The 20,164-nt window shown below is 44.0% G+C and overlaps 1 protein-coding gene and 1 pseudogene across 2 annotated transcripts; both read left to right on the forward strand.

The window, feature by feature from the left end:
- The first annotated feature begins 224 nt into the window (after window positions 1-224).
- Window positions 225-3,207, forward strand: Mcpt8 (mast cell protease 8). The gene is made up of 5 exons (NM_021598.3): window positions 225-308; window positions 1,474-1,624; window positions 1,949-2,081; window positions 2,304-2,558; window positions 2,970-3,207. Exons 1-5 carry the CDS (start codon window positions 254-256, stop codon window positions 3,120-3,122), a joined length of 747 nt encoding a protein of 248 aa, NP_067609.2. The 5' UTR covers window positions 225-253; the 3' UTR covers window positions 3,123-3,207.
- A 7,484-nt stretch (window positions 3,208-10,691) lies between these two features.
- Window positions 10,692-13,618, forward strand: LOC134481974 (mast cell protease 2-like; annotated as a pseudogene). The gene is made up of 4 exons (XR_015638805.1): window positions 10,692-10,744; window positions 12,402-12,537; window positions 12,742-13,002; window positions 13,395-13,618. The product of XR_015638805.1 is annotated as a mast cell protease 2-like (transcript).
- The last annotated feature ends 6,546 nt before the right edge of the window (window positions 13,619-20,164 follow it).

The raw sequence follows: 20,164 nt of genomic DNA on the forward strand, positions 1-20,164 counted from the left end.
GAAGGCCTCAACAGGCTCTTCTGCCCTTCTCAGTGCCCAGCATTCCTGTGGGGAACGTGGTCATGCTCACCATCAACTGACAATAGTGTGTTTCCTGTGCCTTCACCACAGAGATGTGGCAAGAGCCCGTATCTTAAATATCACACAGGAAATAAGAGATCTCTGGCTCTGCGCCTCTTTCCTCACCTGATGTTTTAAAAGTTGTGAGAAGTAACGAAGTGACCAGTTGAGACCTGGTCAGACCCTGAAGAGGATGTTCCTGTTCCTGTTCTTCCTGGTGGCCATCCTACCAGTCAACACTGAAGGAGGTAAGGAGCCATCTGCACCCCTAGAGTTGTGGCATGCGGCTCCCTGCACTGACACTTGTGTGGTGCTCAGTCGGGCTGTATCTAAGATCTACTCCTGACTTGGTTCTGAGAAGTTAGCTGAGCCCAAGCTGTAGCAGTGGATAAATAGGTCCCCAAAAGCACAGTGAGCTATTTGCAGTGGCACCTGGTGAGTGAGACCTTAGTCACCTAAAATTGAGAGATTATGAAAACATCATAGGACCCCACTGGAAGCTGCAGTTGAAAAGGAGGCCTGGAAGCTCCAACTGTACAAAACTAAGAGCAAACAGCTTTACCCAGGGGCTGCCACCTGGATTAAGATTAGAAGAATTCTTCTACTCAGGTTTCCAGGGTCACCCTGTTCTTGTCTCTCTTCTTCTGAACCATACAGGTCCACCATGACACTTAGCCACAATCTAACAGAGCCAACAAAGTGTAGCTTCATTTCTTCTCTACAGCTTGATGGAAAAAAGCAGACAGAGGATCCTCCAACCCATTTCCTCTCCTCTCTATGATCCCTACCCGTCTTCTATGTGCTCCCTTCTTCATCCTGAAGGATATCTCAGTGCCTTAGGAAGACCAATATATGCTGAAGTTCAGATACATTAGGAGGCCTCCTCCCAGTTTCTCACTTAGCACACTTGAGAGCTGCTCAGTGGTTATACAACAATCCCGTCTCTAAGTGGAGTTCTCAGTATGTACCATGAATCGGAATAGAGGAAAAGCAGCCAGAGTTTTCTATCTCAACATCATGCTTACTAAGTGAGCAGGACACCAGGTGAATCATGAGACGGGAACAACTGTAGCTGTGTGGAGTGTGTCTACATCTACTGCACAATGTATGCAGAATTTGACCTTAATGTGTACACGAGATTTGATTTGAATCAAGAGAAAGTCTTAGCATTATCATGACTACAGGAAGAAATGGGAAACCAGGGGAAAGTGATGCCATGCATATGGCTCTGCACCATCCCTCGCAGCATCCGAGCGCCCTTTCTCATTGTGTGATGGCCCTTACAACAGGATCTTTTTTCCCTTGTGTCAAGTCCACAGACTCGCCAAGCATGAAATGTCCCTTATCCTAGCCTCCAGGATTGTTGCACAGTTTCAACGAGCACCAAGATTCAGAATAAGCTTTCTTTTTCAGGAGAGATCATATGGGGTACAGAGTCCAAACCCCACTCCCGGCCCTACATGGCATTCATAAAGTTTTATGATAGTAATTCAGAACCCCATCACTGTGGCGGTTTCCTGGTGGCAAAAGACATCGTAATGACAGCAGCTCACTGTAATGGAAGGTAAGGAGAAGCAAGTGGGTCTTTGATGCCTGGGACTGACCAAATAACAACAGATCCTGGCTGTCCCTAAACACGTAGAGCCAAAGGTGAAGATCAACCAGACTTTATCCTATTTGACCTAAAGTGATTGTGAAACTCAGGACCCGATTGTGTCAGTGAAGAGTCTGAATGGCTGGGTGGTTATTGGAGACCAATGCAACAAGTTCCCCATAAATTCTTGCTATTTGACTCAGGCAAGCTCTGCCTTACTCTGAGCCCTCAGCCTGCATTTCGAGGACTGCTTCATTGCTCCTGCCTTGCACTTAACCCATCTTCTTTTCACAGAAATATAAAAGTAACCTTAGGTGCTCACAATATCAAGAAACAAGAAAACACCCAGGTTATCTCTGTTGTAAAAGCCAAACCTCACGAGAACTATGACAGAGATTCACATTTTAATGACATCATGCTCCTGAAGGTACCGTTTTGCCAATCTCTGGTTTACTCCCATAGATCATTAGTGTATCAGTCCCATTTTCTCTTCTTAGTGGCTGATCTATTGGTCCTACGGTAATAGAATGGGGCTACAGTGCGAGTGGGGGAGCTTTGAAAATGAGGAAGATATGGGCAACCTCATGACTGGTTTAAGCTTGCTGAGAGTACCAGACCTTAAGTGGCGTTCTTCCATCTTTCCGACCAGTTGGAACGCAAAGCTCAACTCAATGGTGTTGTGAAGACTATTGCCCTTCCTAGGAGCCAGGACTGGGTGAAACCTGGGCAGGTGTGCACAGTGGCAGGTTGGGGACGCTTGGCCAATTGTACTTCGTCTAACACACTTCAAGAAGTGAATCTAGAAGTTCAGAAAGGCCAGAAGTGCCAAGACATGTCCGAAGACTACAACGACTCCATCCAGCTTTGTGTGGGAAACCCCAGCGAGGGGAAGGCTACTGGTAAGGTAAGGACATAACCATTTTTAAATGTTTGCCTAGGGGCAGAGCGATACTGCAGACACACAGCCAGGCCTTCTCCAGATGAGGAACCATGGCTAGTCTAAAGAACATGCAGGGAACAACATATGGGGATCTGGCATTTTCCCTCAGTCAATCTTTTGTCCTTTTGCCATAGGAAAATGGAAGAGCTAAGTCTAGTTGGCCTGAAGGAAGGACACAGCCAAGCAGAGACACACTAGTTAGTGAGTCACAGACTCTCTACTCTGTCCTGTTCAGAACAGATGTCAATGGGGGCACTAGTGTTTCCCATCTGAAAACTAGGCCTAAGTGGAAACAGAGAAGAACATGGAGAAGATGGGTCTGGAAAGAGGTGATAGGAGGCTATTCAATAAGACTTCCCCTTTTTCTGTCTACAGGGAGACTCAGGGGGTCCCTTTGTGTGCGATGGAGTGGCCCAGGGCATTGTCAGTTATCGCTTGTGTACTGGGACACTTCCTCGAGTATTCACCAGAATCTCCAGCTTTATACCGTGGATTCAGAAAACAATGAAAGTCCTTCAACAATCCTAGAACACAAAACCTGTGTCTGGGCCAATGTCCAGCATCCTGGGGTATGGCTATCTGAGTCTTAATAAAGAAATCTGTCTGCAGGAAAGAGATGGTACTGCTGTCTTCCATGAGTGCAGAGCTTAAAACATTTTTATACGCCACCTTCTTCTTCACCCTCTTTTGTCTCATGGTTTCTGTCTTCAGAGACTCTCATAAAGCTTGTGCGTCAAACCTGTGCACTGACCCCATCATAATAGCACATATAAAGGCCAGGACGGTCAGTCCTGGAAAGTCCTACCTTTGTCTGAGAAGGATGCCTTCTTTCTTTCTAAATTCTTCTTCACACCTAACAGACTTCTGAGGATGAGAAGGATCAAAAGATTTTGCCTCCCACTCTCTTCATTCCCCTAAGGTCTGTCTGTGGTCCTGGGAAATCTACTGTACTTGGAGATTTCCCCAAGGTCGCCTGGTCCAGCTCCAGCAAGGCCTCTCTACCAAACTGTCACCTCATCTTAGAACTGTAGCCACCTCTCTTCTCCTTGCCCAAAGGGACTCAGGTGATGAAACAGGACAATCCCAGTATGCAAATCAGAAGCTTTAGAAAGGGACCAAATTGTTGAATGCCCACTCCAGTATGCAGACTCATTGTTCTGCAGCAGGGCCAGGCCAGCACCTCTCATAATATTTCTTGGCTCAGAGCCCTGGTGTGAGTTTAGAGTCACGAGCAATCCACTGACTAACTAGTGTCTTAGTCACCTTGTGTACCCAGTCATGGAGGCGGCTTGATATCTTTTAAAACACACACATACACACACACACACACACACACACACACACACACACACACACACAATTTTTCACATGTCCTCCCTGCATCGTAAACATTCCCAACCCCTCTCAGCTCCCTATCATCTCTGTATACCCTAGGCTTTCCTCACAAATGTCTCTCTCATGTTCATGTCTATGTGCTGAGTTTTGTAACCCACTAAGGTTAACAATGACCAGCTGTGTAACTGAGTTTGGATCTTTCCATTAGAGCCTGGTTGGCTCAGCAGAGGACACTCAACTAAACACAGTGACTTCCTCCTCCCCTCCCAGAAACTATCAATAGGCAGTATTCAAGAGATAACGAGTGGGACTCCTCAAGTCTCTCCCCTTCCTTGACTGGTTGTTGATTGGATTAGTCTTATGTGGCCCAGGACCAGGAACTACAGTTGGCATGAACTGATGATTGTCATAACTGTATCCAGTCTAGAGAATGGAGTTTGAGCCCTTCACCCTGTCTTCCAGCTCTTGCCTACTTCTCATGCTCCCACATTAGTGTTCCCTGAGCCCTTGAAAGTGTGGGCTAAGTGACTTGTTTAGGGATGGACACACAACCACCACTTATTTCTGCATCTTGGTCCCCAGGGATCTGTGCATTCACCCCACTATTAATCAGAAAGAGAGGTGTCTCTGAGTAAGGCTGGGATCCACTTTTGTCTATGGGGAAAGCATGGGGATTTGGAAGGCAGTTTGCTGCTATGTAAGTTTACTTCCCTGTATGTTTCTAGCCAGGCTGACAGTACCAGGCATTGGTCCCCTCTACCATGGTGTGGGTTTTGAATCTGATTACAGGGCAGTTGGTTATCATCAAAACACAGAAGCTGATATTGCATATGTGGGCACATCTGACTTTTCATTTGGTTCCTTTATACTTTTTAATATCAGCTAATTCTCCCCTCCTGCCTACACCATCAGCTTTCAACCCCTTGCCTCTCTTACTGCCTAAATCTTTGTTCTTTGGTATTCCCTTTCCTTACTACCTATGTTTTCCTAATCCTCCTCCTTGAATGTAATCTCTACTGTTTCTTTTTCTCTTTTCTGGTTTCCAGTTACTCCTTGTTAGACACACAAACCATACATTAACATAGCTGGGATCCTCATATGAGAGAATGTGAGGGTTTTGTGCTTGGAGTCCTGGGATATCTCACTCAGAAAAAAACAAAATTGCCATTCCATCCATTCTGCTGAAATTTTTCCTTTTTTTATATGTAGCACATTTTTATTATCTATTCATCAGTTAATGGGCTAGAGGGTGTGTCTAGTTCCTAGTTTCGGTAAATACGGCAGCCATGAACACAGATGTGCAGATATCTATGGCATAGCAAACAGTCCTTTGGACAAGTGCTCAGGAGTGACTTAGCCAGAACACGTGGTAACTTTAATTTAGGTTTTGGGGAGTTTTGGTGGTGGTGGTAGTGACGGTGCCAGTGGTGATTTTTGAGAAATCTCAGGATTGATTTCCAATGTAGCTGCACCTCATTTACATTCTGAGGTAAATGTGAAGGGTTCTCTTCTCCCTACGTCTACACCAGCATCGGCTGTTCACATTCTTGATGATGACCATTGTACTGGAGTAATGAAGTGGAAACGTAAGGGTTCTTTGGAAAGTCAGTTAGACGGTGTTTTCCTGGGGCAAGCATGTGAAAGAGGGCACAAATGTGAAAGGCTCAGACAGACTTGTGAAGCAACATTTTGCTGAAGAGGACACAGGAGAGAGGATGTTCTGCTAAAGCAAGCATGTGAGCAGGTACAATGAAGGAGTCTCCACTAACCACACACATGTATTGTTCTGCTTTACATCACATAGTTGTGTTGCATTTGTCAGGACTCCATAGAGAGAAACGCACCAAGAAACTTCTGGTGGTGTGGTGCAGTTTCTTGCTGCTTCCTCGGACTAGAGCTGTACTGATTCAAGAATGTGTTAAGTAAAGATACATGCTGAGGCAAGGCACGTGGAAGTCACGTGATGTTTGGAGGGTACAAATAGGACTCCATGGAGTGAGAAGGACAGACCTCAGCTTGATAGAACAGCTAGCTGTGCAACCCTTATGAGGCTCGAGTCTTTGCTGATCTCTGCTTCTCTGAGAAAGGCACAGTTGAAAACTTCTCCTCCTGTTCGTCCTGTTCCTCCTGGTCTCTCCTGCTGACTCAAGCTGAGACTGAGGCGTGGCTGTTTCTACTAGGTTGTGTCACTCCTGTTGCTAACCTGACTCTACCAAACTGGACTGCTGGTGTATCTGTGAAGTATTTATGAGTGGATTGACCTGCCACTGCCTGCTAACCTAGGAACTAACTGCCAACTTCTAACAACACAGACAGGAGTTGCTCCAAAGAACCTTTCTAAACAGGTCCACTTCTCCTGGATCCTTTCTCTTCTACTACTGGTGGGTAGTGGACTACAAGGGAGGTTAAAGAAGTTAAGAATCATTATTAAAAATATAGTTTGAAAAAATTAAAATTATGTAGTAGGTTGAATCTTTTTTTTTTTTCGGAACTGGGGACCGAACCCAGGGCCTTGAGCTTCCTAGGCAAGCATTCTACCACTGAGCTAAATCCCCAACCCCAGCAGGATGAATCTTAAAGTGGCTTTAATCTAGATTTACCAAGTGGTTAAGGATGTTGAAGACTTTTTAAAGTGTTTCTTACTGGACATTTATGTTCCTTCTCTAGAGCTATTTGTTTAGTTCTGTTGCAGTCCCTATTTAATCTTTTTAGTTGGTTTTTATTTCTGCTTTACTCTTGAGAATTTCGTACATGTGTACATGATAATCATATGTGTTCTTCATTTCCTGCCATCTCACTCCCACCATATACTTCTTTACAATGCCCTTTCCACCTTCATAAAATAGAAGACAGAGAAGAACTCTAGGCCAAAGACATGGATACTATTCTCAATAAACTCATAGAAGAAAATTTCCCAAATACAAAGAAAGAGATACTCACTGGGTAAGAAGGCCCCCAGAATGCTAAGTAAGCAGTACCAGGAGAGAAATTATTCATGATGGATTATAGACAACATGCTAAAACCATAGGCAAAGGAAAGAGTGCTGAATGCTTCAAGAAGGGCCGAGTTACAACACAGGCAGACACATCACAGTAATAGCTACTTGCTTAATGGAAACTTTTTTTTTTATTGACTTGAGTATTTCTTATTTACATTTCGAATGTTATACCCTTTCCCAGTTTCCGAACAAACATCCCCCTAATCCCTCCCCCTCCCCTACTTTGTGGGTGTTCCCCTCCCCACCCTCCCACCATTGCCTTCCTCCCCGCAAGAATCACATTCACTGGGGCTTCAGTCTTAGCAGGACCAAGGGCTTCCCCTTCCACTGGTGATCTTACTAGGATATTCATTGCTACCTATGAGGTCAGAGTCCAGGGTCAGTCCATGTATAGTCTTTAGGTAGTGGTTTAGTCCCTGGAAGTTCTAGTTGCTTGGCATTGTTGTTCATAAGGGGTCTCGAGCCCCTTCAAGCTCTTCCAGTTCTTTCTCTGATTCCTTCAACGGGGGTCCTATTCTCAGTTCAGTGGATTGCTGTTGGCATTCGCCTCTGTATTTGCTGTATTCTGGCTGTGTCTCTCAGGAGAGATCTACATCTGGCTCCTGTTGGCCTGCACTTCTTTGCTTCATCCATCTTGTCTAAATGGGTGGCTGTATATGTATGGCGCACATGTGGGGCAGGCTCTGGATAGGTGTTCCTTCTGTCTCTGTTTTAATCTTTGCCTCTCTATGCCCTGCCAAGGGTATTCTTGTTCCCCCTTTTAAAGAAGGAGTGAAGCATTCACATTTTGATCATCTGTCTTGAGTTTCATGTGTTCTGTGTATCTAGGGTAATTCAAGCATTTTGGCTAATAGCCACTTATCAATGAGTGCATACTATTTGTGTTTTTCTGTGATTGGGTTACCTCACTCAGGATGATATTTTCCAGTTCCTACCATTTGTCTATGAATTTCATAAAGGCATTGTTTTTGATAGCTGGGTAATATTCCATTGTGTAGATGTACCACATTTTCTGTATCTATTCCTCTGTTGAAGGGCATCTGCGTTCTTTCCAGCTTTTGGCTATTATAAATAAGGCTGCTATGAACATAGTGGAGCACATGTCTTTTTTATATGTTGGGGCATCTTGTGGGTATATGCCCAAGAGAGGTATAGCTGGATCCTCAGGTAGTTCATTATCCAATTTTCTGAGGAACCTCCAGACTGATATCCAGAGTGGTTTTACCAGTCTGCAATCCCACCAACAATGGAGGAGTGTTCCTCTTTCTCCACAACCTTGCCAGCATTTGTTGTCACCTGAGTTTTGATCTTAGCCATTCAAACTGGTGTGAGGTGAAACCTCAGAGTTGTTTTGATTTGCATTTCCCTTATGACTAAAGATGTTGAATATTTCTTTAGGTTTTTCTCAACCATTTGGCATTCCTCAGCTGTGAATTCTTTGTTTAGTTCTGAACCCCATTTTTTAATAGGGTTACTTGTCTCCCTGCGGTCTAACTTCTTGAATTCTTTGTATATTTTGGATATAAGGCCTCTATCTCTTGTAGGATTGGTAAAGATCATTTCCCAATCTGTTGGTTGCCGTTTTGTCCTAACCACAGTGTCCTTTGCCTTACAGAAGCTTTGCAGTTTTATGAGATCCCATTTGTCGATTCTTGATCTTAGAGCATAAGCCATTGGTGTTTTGTTCAGGAAATTTTTTCCAGTGCCCATGTGTTCGAGACGCTTCCCTAGTTTTTCTTCTATTAGTTTGAGTGTGTCTGGTTTGATGTGGAGGTCCTTGATCCACTTGGACTTAAACTTTGTACAGGGTGATAAGCATGGATCAACCTGCATTCTTCTACATGTTGACCTCCACTTGAACCAGCACCATTTGCTGAAAATGCTATCTTTTTCCATCGGATGGTTTTGGCTCCTTTGTCAAAAATCAAGTGACCATAGGTGTGTGGGTTCATTTCTGGGTCTTCAATTCTATTCCATTGGTCTATCTGTCTGTCTCTGTACCAATACCATGCAGTTTTTATCACTATTGCTCTGTAATACTGCTTGAGTTCAGGGATAGTGATTCCTCCTGAAGTCCTATATTGTTGAGTATAGTTTTAGCTGTCCTGGGTTTTTTGTTATTCCAGATGAATTTGCAAATTATTCTGTCTAACTCTTTGAAGAATTGGATTGGTATTTTGATGGGGATTGCATTGAATCTGTAGATTGCTTTTGGTAAAATGGCCATTTTTACTATATTAATCCTGCCGATCCATGAGCATGGGAGATCTTTCCATTTTCTGAGGTCTTCTTCAATTTCTTTCTTCAGTGTCTTGAAGTTCTTATTGTACAAATCTTTTACTTGCTTGGTTAAAGTCACACCGAGGTACTTTATATTATTTGGGTATATTATGAAGGGTGTCGTTTCCCTAATTTCTTTCTCGGCTTGTTTCTCTTTTATGTAGAATAAAGCTACTGATTTATTTGAGTTAATTTTATACCCAGCCACTTTGCTGAAGTTGTTTATCAGCTTTAGTAGTTCTCTGGTGGAACTTTTGGGATCACTTACATATACTATCATATCATCTGCAAATAGTGATATTTTGACTTCTTCTTTTCCGATTTGTATCCCCTTGACCTCCTTTTGTTGTCTGATTGCTCTGGCTAGAACTTCAAGAACTATATTGAATAAGTAGGGAGAGAGTGGGCAGCCTTGTCTAGTCCCTGATTTTAGTGGGACTGCTTCAAATTTCTCCCCATTTAGTATAATGTTAGCAACTGGTTTGCTGTATATGGCTTTTACTATGTTTAGGTATGGGCCTTGAATTCCTATTCTTTCCAGGACTTTTATCATGAATGGGTGTTGAGTTTTGTCAAATGCTTTCTCAGCATCTAATGAAATGATCATGTGGTATTGTTCTTTCAGTTTGTTTATATAATGGATCAAGTTGATGGTTTCCGGTATATTAAATCATCCCTGCATGCCTGGGATGAAGCCTACTTAATCATGGTGGATGATTGTTTTGATGTGCTCTTGGATTCGGTTTGCCAGAATTTTATTGAGTATTTTTGTGTCGATATTCATAAGGGAAATTGGTCTGAAGTTCTCTTTCTTTGTTGGGTCTTTGTGTGGTTTAGGTATAAGAGTAATTGTGGCTTCATAGAAGGAATTCGGTAGTGCTCCATCTGTTTCAATTTTGTGGAATAGTTTGGATAGTATTGGTATGAGGTCTTCTATGAAGTTCTGATAGAATTCTGCACTAAACCTGTCTGGACCTGGGCTCTTTTTGGTTGGGAGACTTTTAATGACTGCTTCTATTTCCTTAGGAGTTATGGGGTTGTTTAACTGGTTTATCTGTTCCTGATTTAACTTTGCTACCTCGTATCTGTCTAGGAAATTGTCCATTTCCTGCAGATTTTCAAGTTTGGTGAATATAGGCTTTTATAGAAAGATCTGATGATTTTTTGAATTTCCTCTGAATCTGTAGTTATGTCTCCCTTTTCATTTCTGATTTTGTTAACTTGGACACACTCTCTGTGTCCACTCGTTAGTCTGGCTAAGGGTTTATCTATCTTGTTGATTTTCTCAAAAAACCAACGTTTGGTTCTATTGATTCTTTGTATGGCCCTTTTTGTTTCTACTTGGTTGATTTCAGCTCTGAGTTTGATTATTTCCTGCCTTCTACTCCTCCTGGGTGTATTTGCTTCTCTTTGTTCTAGAGCTTTTAGGTGTGCTGTCAAGCTGCTGACATATGCTCTTTCCTGTTTCTTTCTGCAGGTACTCAGAGCTATGAGTTTTCCTCTTAGCACAGCTTTCATTGTGTCCCATAAGTTTGGGTATGTACCTTCATTTTAATTAAATTCTAAGAAGTCTTTAATTTCTTTCTTTATTTCTTCCTTGACCAGGTTATCGTTGAGTAGAGCATTGTTCAACTTCCACGTATATGTGGGCCTTCTTCCTTATTGTTATTGAAGACCAGCTTTAGGCCGTGGTGGTCTGATAGCATGGGTCGGATTATTTCTATCTTTCTGTACCTGTTGAGGCCCGTTTTTTGACCAATTACATGGTCAATTTTGGAGAAAGTACCATGAGGATCTGAGAAGAATGTATATCCTTTTGCTTTAGTATAGAATGTTCTATACATATCTGTTAAGTCCATTTGGTTCATGACTTCTCTTAGTCTGTCTACGTCTCTGTTTAATTTCTGAATGGAAACTTTTAAATCCAGGAGGTCTTTCTTCTTATAACCCACAAGTCTAATTAGTGCTTCCCATATGTGCATGGGTATGGGTCCATTCGCTAGAGGAGGGGTTCTCAGCCTTCCTAATGCTTTAACCCTCTATACCATTTCTTCAGGTTGTGATGACCCCAAATGGTAACATAATTTTCATTGCTACTTCATAACTGTAATTTTGCTATTGTTATGAATCATATTGTAAATATCTGATATGCAGGATAGGTGATATGTGACTCTGTGAAAGGGTCTTTCTACCCCCCCAATGGAGTAGAGAACCACAGTTTGAGAACCACTGCACTAGATCATGGGAAACATTCATTGACTATGCCTCTCCCAAACACCATTTACAGCAAATAGCTCCTTGGAGGTCACCTGCCCTATGTCAGGCACACAAGGCCACCTTTAGTATTTAATCAATGATGGGAATGGGATTAATGAAGATATGTTCAATATCAATATGTGGAGGGGCTTGAGCCCCATGTGAGGTGGGGTGGGCTTGGAGCAGTCGCTCAGCTTTAGCCCCATATTTCTCTGGCAGTACTGTGTTGGGGGGCCCTGCAAGCTTGTGACTGGGGACTGGGTATTCCAGAGGAGATTGTTGGTGGTGTGGAATCTATTCCTCACTCCCGCCCTTACATGGCCCATCTGAAGATCACCACTGAGAAAGGTTATGTGACCTTCTGTGGTGGGTTTCTCATAAGCCGTCAATTTGTGCTGACTGCTGCACAGTGTAATGGAAGGTAAGAGGCTTCTCTTCCTGTGAAGACATGCATGAGCCAGAGTCACAGAGCAGCAGAGCCCTGGGGAAGTCTCTGAGCCCTTTTCAACTTCAGTTGGGCTCTCGTTACATAGAGCAGAAAACAAAGCACAGGGCCACTCACTGGATCATTCATGTGACCTATCCATTCTCACAGGTCTGAGCTTTAAGCAGGGCTCTGGTCAGTAGTAAAATCACAGCTCTTGTCTTGTCCCAGTGGTAGCAGAAATGATACATGACCTGGCATGTAATTCAATGTAGAGTGCCTTTCATCCATGTGCAAAACCATGGGTTCAGTTGAATGCAAGTCCTAGGTGTGGGGTGTGGAAGAGTTCTTAATTCTGTGTTTCCCTGAGCCCTGTGGCACTGGTCCTGGGTCCCCCATCTCAAGTTAATCTATGGGCTGTGCCCAGGGATAGAGAAGAAAGAACCTGGTGCCCCTCTCCTTGGAAGGAGTTCTCCTCATACGACTTTTCATTGCTTCTTTCTCTATCTACAGAGAAATCACAGTCACCCTTGGAACCCATGACGTGAGCAAGCGAGAATCCACACAGCAGAAGATAAAAGTCGAAAAGCAAATCATTCACAAAAATTACAATTTCTTTTCCAATATTCATGACATCATGTTACTGAAGGTGCCCTCATTTATTTGGCCTTCCTTTATATAGGTCTCCCCTCTTTAATTCTCCCCCTGGCCTAGTCTATTGAATTCTCTCTTGTCCATTCCTTTTCCTCAGAACCCACTCCTGAATTCTATGTCATTATGGACCCGCTGTGGAAGGACCCATGTCTAAGCATCCTTCTCTGATTTGCCCTCCCTTCTCTCCTTTACTCAACAGCTTGAAAAACAAGTTGAGTTGACTCCTGCTGTGGATGTAGTTTCTCTGCCCAGTCCTTCTGACTTTATAGACCCTGGGACCATGTGCCAGGCAGCTGGATGGGGGCAAACTGGAGTGACAGATCCTACCTCATATACATATACACTGAGAGAAGTTGAATTGAGAATCATGGATGTAGAGGCCTGTAAAATCTTTAGTGATTATGACTATAATTTCCAGATGTGTGTGGGCAGTCCTGGAAGGAAGAGATCACCATATGAGGTGAGTACACACCTGCTCTTCCTCTCCACATCAGGAGACAGTGTCAGTGAAGGAAATGTGCCAAACAGCTCCCCATGACAGTGACTAATGCCTGTGTCCTTAGCTCCAATCCCTGAGGCTCTGGAATCCGACATTGTCCCTGTCCATCTCATCTCCCTGTGCCCAAACCTTTCCTACATCCTTCCCACCCAGCTAGATACTAGACATGAAGCAAGTAAAGAGAGACATGTTAGCACTGCAGCAAGGATAGAGGGAGGGGAATCAGGCATTAAATTCCTACCTTATGACCCATACCCAGCCAGGATTTGTACCTCATTCCAGGATTACCTATCTTTGTGCTTGTATATGGGAATCCAATATTTGCTCATACCTTGATTTTTCTTACTTATTAGGGAGACTCCGGGGGGGGGCACTACTGTGTGCTGGTGTGGCCCATGGTTTTGTATCTTATGGACGAGAAGATGCAAAGCCCCCTGCAGTCTTCACCCGAATCTCCCCATATGTACCCCGGATTCATACAGTCCTAAGTGCAAGTAGCTGAAAAGCCTGACCTGCATGAGTCAGACTCTCCAAGCCTGAGCTCATCTGGTACATTTTGGGTTCAACAGAGCCTGTCCCAAACAGTCCCTAGACTGTCCCCAGCTGTCTTGAAGACAATCTCAAAGATACAGAAGTCTGTGATGATGGATTGTTCCCTGTAAAGCACCTCAATAAAAACATAACTTCCAACAGCTGTGTGACTCAACTCTGGGTTCTAATCACTCTGTCCCTCTCTAAACACAACGAAGAAATGATTTGAGTTACTATCTTTCTATGCTAACCATCTAGAATAATTGACTTTCAGGCACATGTGTACCACATTAATGAATTGTGGATTAATGAATATTATCTAACATGCATGGCTGTGTACAGAAAGATTTCACATCCAGGATAACTAGGTCCACTTTCCCCGTATTCCTTTTTTCCATTTCCCTCTAGTGGGTGGTGAGCTACAAAGGTGGATAAAGTGTTTTAGAACCATCATTTAAAGTAGGCCTTGAAAAACATGAAAGTTACACACCACTTTGTCAAACTTTTCATACTATAATGCAAAGCTACTAAATGTTAGCTTGGAGTCACATTTGTGCACAGAATATAGCTGAACATTCAATTACTTCTAGTATCACAATATTAACTGTCTTCTAAACTGGACACAATAATAAATACCTGTAACCCTTTCTCTTGGGAGGCACAGGCAGGACGAGCAGGATTCAAGACATACCCTAGTCTATATATGTCGTTCAAGGCTAACCCTGGACTTCATGAAAGCATGTCTCAAATAAAAAATGAAAGGGTAGGGAGCGGGGTGGAAGGGAAAGAGGACTAAAAGAAGGAAAGAGAGGGAAAGGGGGAGGAAGAGAGGAAATTAACCCCTCCTGGGTGGCAGCTCTCCCTGACACAGCTGCATGCACTCTACAATGTGATAGCCCGGCTTTCCCAACAGCCTTACAATGTTGTAGATGATATTTTGAGCATACACTGTATAAAATATCAAGCTGTGAATTGATAAACCTTTTGAACAGTTTGCTATGGCTCATGTGTTTGAACACTGGGTCTGCACCTACTGGTACTACATTTGGAAGGTTGTAGAACCCTAAGAGTTGCAGCATCCTGGAAGGAAGTTGTTTGCTGCAGGCTGGTTGTCAAGTTTGTGTTAGAGTCCCACTTCCTGTCTGCTGATGCAGTGCGACTCATCCTTCACAGTCCTGCTGCAATGTCTTTCTATCATGAACTTGTCCTCAAACTGTAACCCTGAGATGGGGACCTAATATGCCTTCCTTGACACAACACCATTGGCAGGTTTCATCAGTCACTGGCTTTAAATAAAGGCAGGATCTCCTCCCGACCCCCATTCTTTTGTAACTAATCCCACTCCTGGCTTCATGACCTTCACAGCATATTTGAACTCTCCAGTACACAACATATAAAGTAGACAAGAGAGGTAGCAGAGACAGCAGAATTCTGGGAAATTATAGCAGAAAAAGAGAATGCAGGCAAATCATGGGGTCAGTGTTTATGAGGTTGATGTCCTGCTGGGAACTGAACTTAATCTCCTCCCTCATATAGAGCCAAGCCAAGAAACATAACCCAAGGCTGAAGTTGTGGTGCTGGCATCCCAGTTCTCTATGACCTACCCTCTCCCTCATTTTCTTTCTTCTTTCCATTTTTATTAAACTAACCATTCCATTTCTTTACATCTCAAATGATATCCCACTTCCCAGTTACCCCTCCAACAACCTCCCATTCCATGATATCCCACTACCCAGGTACCTCTCTCCCAGCTCCCACCCCACAACCACCCTCACCACTCCACTTTGCCTATATGGAGTGTGCTCGCCCACCTACCTCACTCTCCTGCCACACTGCTCCAGCATCCCCCTACACCGGGGCATCAAGCCTCTTGAGACTAAGGGCCTCCCTTTCCATTGATGGCTAGCAAGGCCATCCTCTGCTACATATGTATCTGGAGCCATGAGTCCCTCCAGGTACTTTGGTTGGTGGCTTATGATCTGGGAGAACTGGGTGGTCAGACCAGCCTATGTTATTTTTCCAATGGGATTGCAATCCACCTCAGCTCCTCCAGTCCTTCTGCCAATGAGGAAGGTAAGGTGACTGCCCCCATCCCCAAACAAAGATGAGGCATCAAGCCGTAGACCTAATTGCAAGTTGAAATGGGTACGTAGAAGAGGGAGAGGCTCCCTCTTATCCACTCTTTAATTTCCTCTCTTCCCCACCCCCAACAGGGAGAGTCTGGAGGACCTTTTCTGTGTGCTGTGATAGCCCAAGGCATTGCATCCTATATACATCAGAGTGCAAAACCCCCTGCTGTCTTTACCAGAATCTCCCATTATTGACCTGGATCAAAAACATCTTGAGGGAGAATTATTAACTCTGGAGCTCAGGGTCGGCCTTTGAGGAAATCTGGAGCGGGAACAGTACAGGTTTTTGTGCCATGTGATTGGCCCATCTACTTGCTGATGAAGCCTTGCCAGAGCCCTGGGCTTCCAGAGGTTCTTACAGGCCACAGAAGGTCCCTAAATGTCAATAAAGCTCACTAAAGACCCAGATTCTAGACTGCAGTGTGTATCTCCTCTAAGCTGCTTTCTTCTCCTTGGGCACAACAACCTATTTCACAGCTGATTTGGAGGAGGGTATGAGGGGGGCAGGGGTGGTATGAAGGAGTAGGCAGAGACAGAAGGACAGTGAATGAAACAGGCAGAGAAAAGGGAAATAACAAAGACAAGAATTTTCCCAGAAGGCAAACTCTGTGCATCCTTCTTAAACAAGAAATCATACTCAATCCTTATGTTAATGCTTCTCTGTTTCTTTGTTTCTCTGTTTCTCTGTCTCTCTCTGTCTCTCTCTCTGTCTCTGTCTCTCTCTCTGTCTCTGTCTCTCTCTCTGTCTCTCTCTCTCTCTCTCTCTCTCTCTCTCTCTCTCTCTCTCTCTCTCACCAATTTTTGAAAGCTCCGTGCATGTTTTGGTCACATCTGTTATACTGTAATGATAAAAATCTGTTTCATTCTAAGAGACTAGAAGCTTTGGTAGACTTTACAGCTAAGTTAATGATACAGCCTGAAGTCACTGAGACTTAAGACTGTTGTCCTATTATGAGCTCTCACTGCTGGTTTAACCTGCCTTCCAGAGAACAATGTTAGAACCAACCCTATTTCCCATGTTTTCAGCTTTCAGAATCTAAGCTATTACTTCCTCGCATTGCCCCAGGCCCAGGCATGTGTCCCGTTCAACCTGTGTCATTTTTGAAATCAACAATCACACAGGTTGAAAGGGATCTTCTCAAGTGAATACCCACCATAAATGGAGGGCACATTTGTGTATATTGGTTGATAAACCGTGATAGTTGTCTGAGTCAGTTGGGATCAGTGATTTAATCCCTTGGACATTTCTGTTAAAGATGGCTGTAAAGCATCCCATTCCTTCCCCTGTGATGCTTTGTGTGTGTTCAGTACTCGCAGGGTAAAGACATTTGTGAAGGACAGACACACAGACAAGAAATACTGGCACAGATAACAGACACGGACAGATTTGTAAGGCAGCCTTCCACAGGCACAAACCAGACTCAAAGAACACACACAGAGGACACAGCACATGGTTCTGTGAAGTAGAGAATTTAACTGTGACTAATTCTTAGTTAAATGGCTCCAGGGGAAATGCTTCTATTTCTTTCATTAATGCAGCACTGGTGTGTAATTGTTGATTTGGAGTTAATCATTATGATGACTGCTTGTGATTAGCAACTTGATTACATCTGGGATTAACTTAAACCTAAGAGGTTGTGAAGAACTTTTTTCTGACCTAAACCCTTTGAAATGTGAAGACCCATCTTCAATCCATAGCTGTTGAACTAGAAAGATCCACCATTAATCTGGACCATCCGTTCTGGTGACAGCCAAGGGATATGGAATAAGGAAGCGTTCTCTCTCTCCTCCCACCCCTCTCTCTCTCCCCCTCTATCTCCTTCCCTCCTTCACTGTCGCGCGCCCAATGTCCCGCCAGCAAGAACGACGCGCGGCAACAGGATTCTTCTGCGAGCAAGCCTTTACTGTGTTACAGCTCTTCTCAGTGTTACAGCTCTTCTCAGTGTTACAGCTCTTCTCAGTGTTACAGCTCTTCTCAGTGTTACAGCTCTTCTGAACAGGAACCCCGAGCAGCAAAATCGCTCGGCTTATATAGACAGCAGTATGCTAATTATCTCTCAGGGATTGGTGGGGCTTGGATCACCCCACTACTTGTCCTCCAGGGATTGGCAGAGAATGAATCACCTCATTAGCATATTAACGGTCAACTAACACCTGGTGAATAAACCGCACATGTGCAGTACCGCTGTTCACCACTAGAGGGAGCCCTAGCAAGGGGACAAGCCTGCACATGTGCAGTAAGTCGTTTATATCCAGACAAAGCTGGATGTCGGCGCCATCTTTGTTTCGCCGCACCACTCTCTACATCTCCCCCTTTTTTGTTTAATAAAATGACTGGTCTAGATCTGGGTGTCACGTCAATCTTGTCATTGCTCCTGTCTTAGGTCGTTCTCATCCAAACTCGGCCGTACCCGTCATAGAGTTACCCTATCGCCACCGGGCCCCGTGTCTTAGGTTGGTCCGAGTTCGAGGAAAGTTGCCCGTCCCTGGATACAATGACTCCACATGACTGTGACAAAAATGATCTAGGGCGAACTCTTGATCTTTCAAAGAGGCCAGCCATATGTTGGGAGAAGTACCCTTTTTAATGGTGGTCATAGCCTGGTAAACAACCACTTTGTGTCTGGCATGTTCTCTTTTTTAAACAGCCAATAAGCCAGAGACCTACTCCGCAACCCAGGAGGACAATAGCTCCCCAGGACAAACATGCCCGCCCACTCCTTAAAAAGGGAGAAAGCATTGGTAACCCATGAGGTAAAGTCTTCAACTGTGATAGGGTCCAGCGTAGTGCTGTTGAGGACAGCAATCTGCATCAGCAATTGTCTTGATAGTTGCTCTGCTTTCATGGACCAGTTTCCTTTCAGATAATTCGAGATTTCTTTGCTCTGTTGAAAATTCTGAGAAAAGTTAGCTTGCAAAAGAATAATGCATAAACCTCGAAGGGAGGAAACACAAGACAGCTGTGTCATATGATACAGTGCTTCAATTGTTCTTGAACTAAATCTATCCTTTGATTGGCTAATAGAAGGCCAGATGCCAAATGGGTATTAAATTCTTCTTGTATCTCTAACGCCACTGCAGTTCTGATTGACAGTCTCAGCCATCTGTATTTGATTGGTCATAGCGATTTCAGCTGTGGTAGCTGCAGCAGCAGACAGCACAATGGCTGAAATTATGGCTGCCGTAATTCCAAAATCTCTTTTGGCTCTCAGCAAATTAAGAATAGGAAAGCTATCTGTGTTTGCCTCCACTGGGATTGGCACAAAGGAGGAAATCTTAACCATCACTGCGGTGTCATTGGTGCCATCCCAGCATTCAGCTAAATAGCAGACTACATCAGAGCTATTATAATTTAAAGCACCACTGCTTACATTAGTGCTTATCAGAAAAAAGGTGATCTAGCACATACTGAAGTACTAGTGGCAGTATTATTTACCAAGAGGTTATTATATTGAATATTGATCAACCTGGTATCACCTTTTTCTGGTAGCTGAAACATTATACAGCACGAAGTTCTCTCCCATCAACCTAGCAAAGGGGGTCAGGGATGTATATAACCCTTGCTCATTGGACAGCACCCATTGAAACCAAGGCCAGAGATTATGCTTGTCAGTCTTATTCTCAAAACAGTAGAATTGCTATGAACTGGCATGGGTACTGGCCAGGATCTGGCAATAGCCCACAGGGTGAGCGAATTAACCTGTATTACCATTCCCAGTAGTAATAGTAGGGTTCGTAGTCTCATCTTCAGGAAGAGCAGAAGGCAATTTTCGAGTCAAACGCTCAGGTACCCAAATTGGATTTTCTTGATTCTGCGGAAAAACACAAATCGCTCCCCTGGATCGTATTAGAATAGGATCCGGGCCTTTCCATTCTCCAGTGAGTACATCCTTCCACTTCACCTGATCCTTGGGTGGAATAGGCCACTGCCCATGGCGTTCTGCCGCCGAATAGTCATGGGCGTCTAAATTTAAGAAATTTAAAGTAAGAAGTGCAGTGGAGATGGCAACCTTGGGGGTTGGCGGCACCTCACCAATTCCCCCTTTTTGTTTATTTAAATAAGCCTTTAATGTGCGATGGGCACGTTCAATGATTCCTTGGCCTTGAGGATTATAAGGAAGTCCTGTCAGGTGTGCAACACCCATCTGATTGCAGAAATGTTTAAACTTTTCTGAAGTATAAGCAGGGCCATTGTCGGTCTTGAGCAGCCTAGGAAGACCCCAAGCACTCCAAGCCTCAAGACAGTGGGCAATGACATGAGAGGCCTTTTCCCCAGACAAGGGAGAAGCAACTATGACCCCGGAGCATGTATCGATGGAAACATGCACATACTTTAATTTTCCAAAGGCGGGGACATGGGTAACATCCATCTGCCAAACCTGCAGGGGTCGAAGGCCACGGGGATTAATGCCCACATGTGGGGTGGTAATAAACGCACTGCAATTACCGCAGCGGAGCACTAT

This window comes from Rattus norvegicus, chromosome 15 (genome assembly GCF_021556685.1).
Source record: "Rattus norvegicus strain SHRSP/BbbUtx chromosome 15, alternate assembly SHRSP_T2T, whole genome shotgun sequence".
Classification (NCBI taxonomy): Eukaryota; Metazoa; Chordata; class Mammalia; order Rodentia; family Muridae; genus Rattus; species Rattus norvegicus.

Excerpts from the sequence above, each read along its gene's own strand:
- Mcpt8 (NM_021598.3), top strand. The coding sequence starts at position 254 with ATGTTCCTGTTCCTGTTCTTCCTGGTGGCCATCCTACCAGTCAACACT. Across the intron at positions 309-1,473 it reads ACCAGTCAACACTGAAGGAG|GAGAGATCATATGGGGTACA; the intron begins GTAAGGAGCCAT and ends TTTCTTTTTCAG. Across the intron at positions 2,082-2,303 it reads ATGACATCATGCTCCTGAAG|TTGGAACGCAAAGCTCAACT; the intron begins GTACCGTTTTGC and ends CTTTCCGACCAG.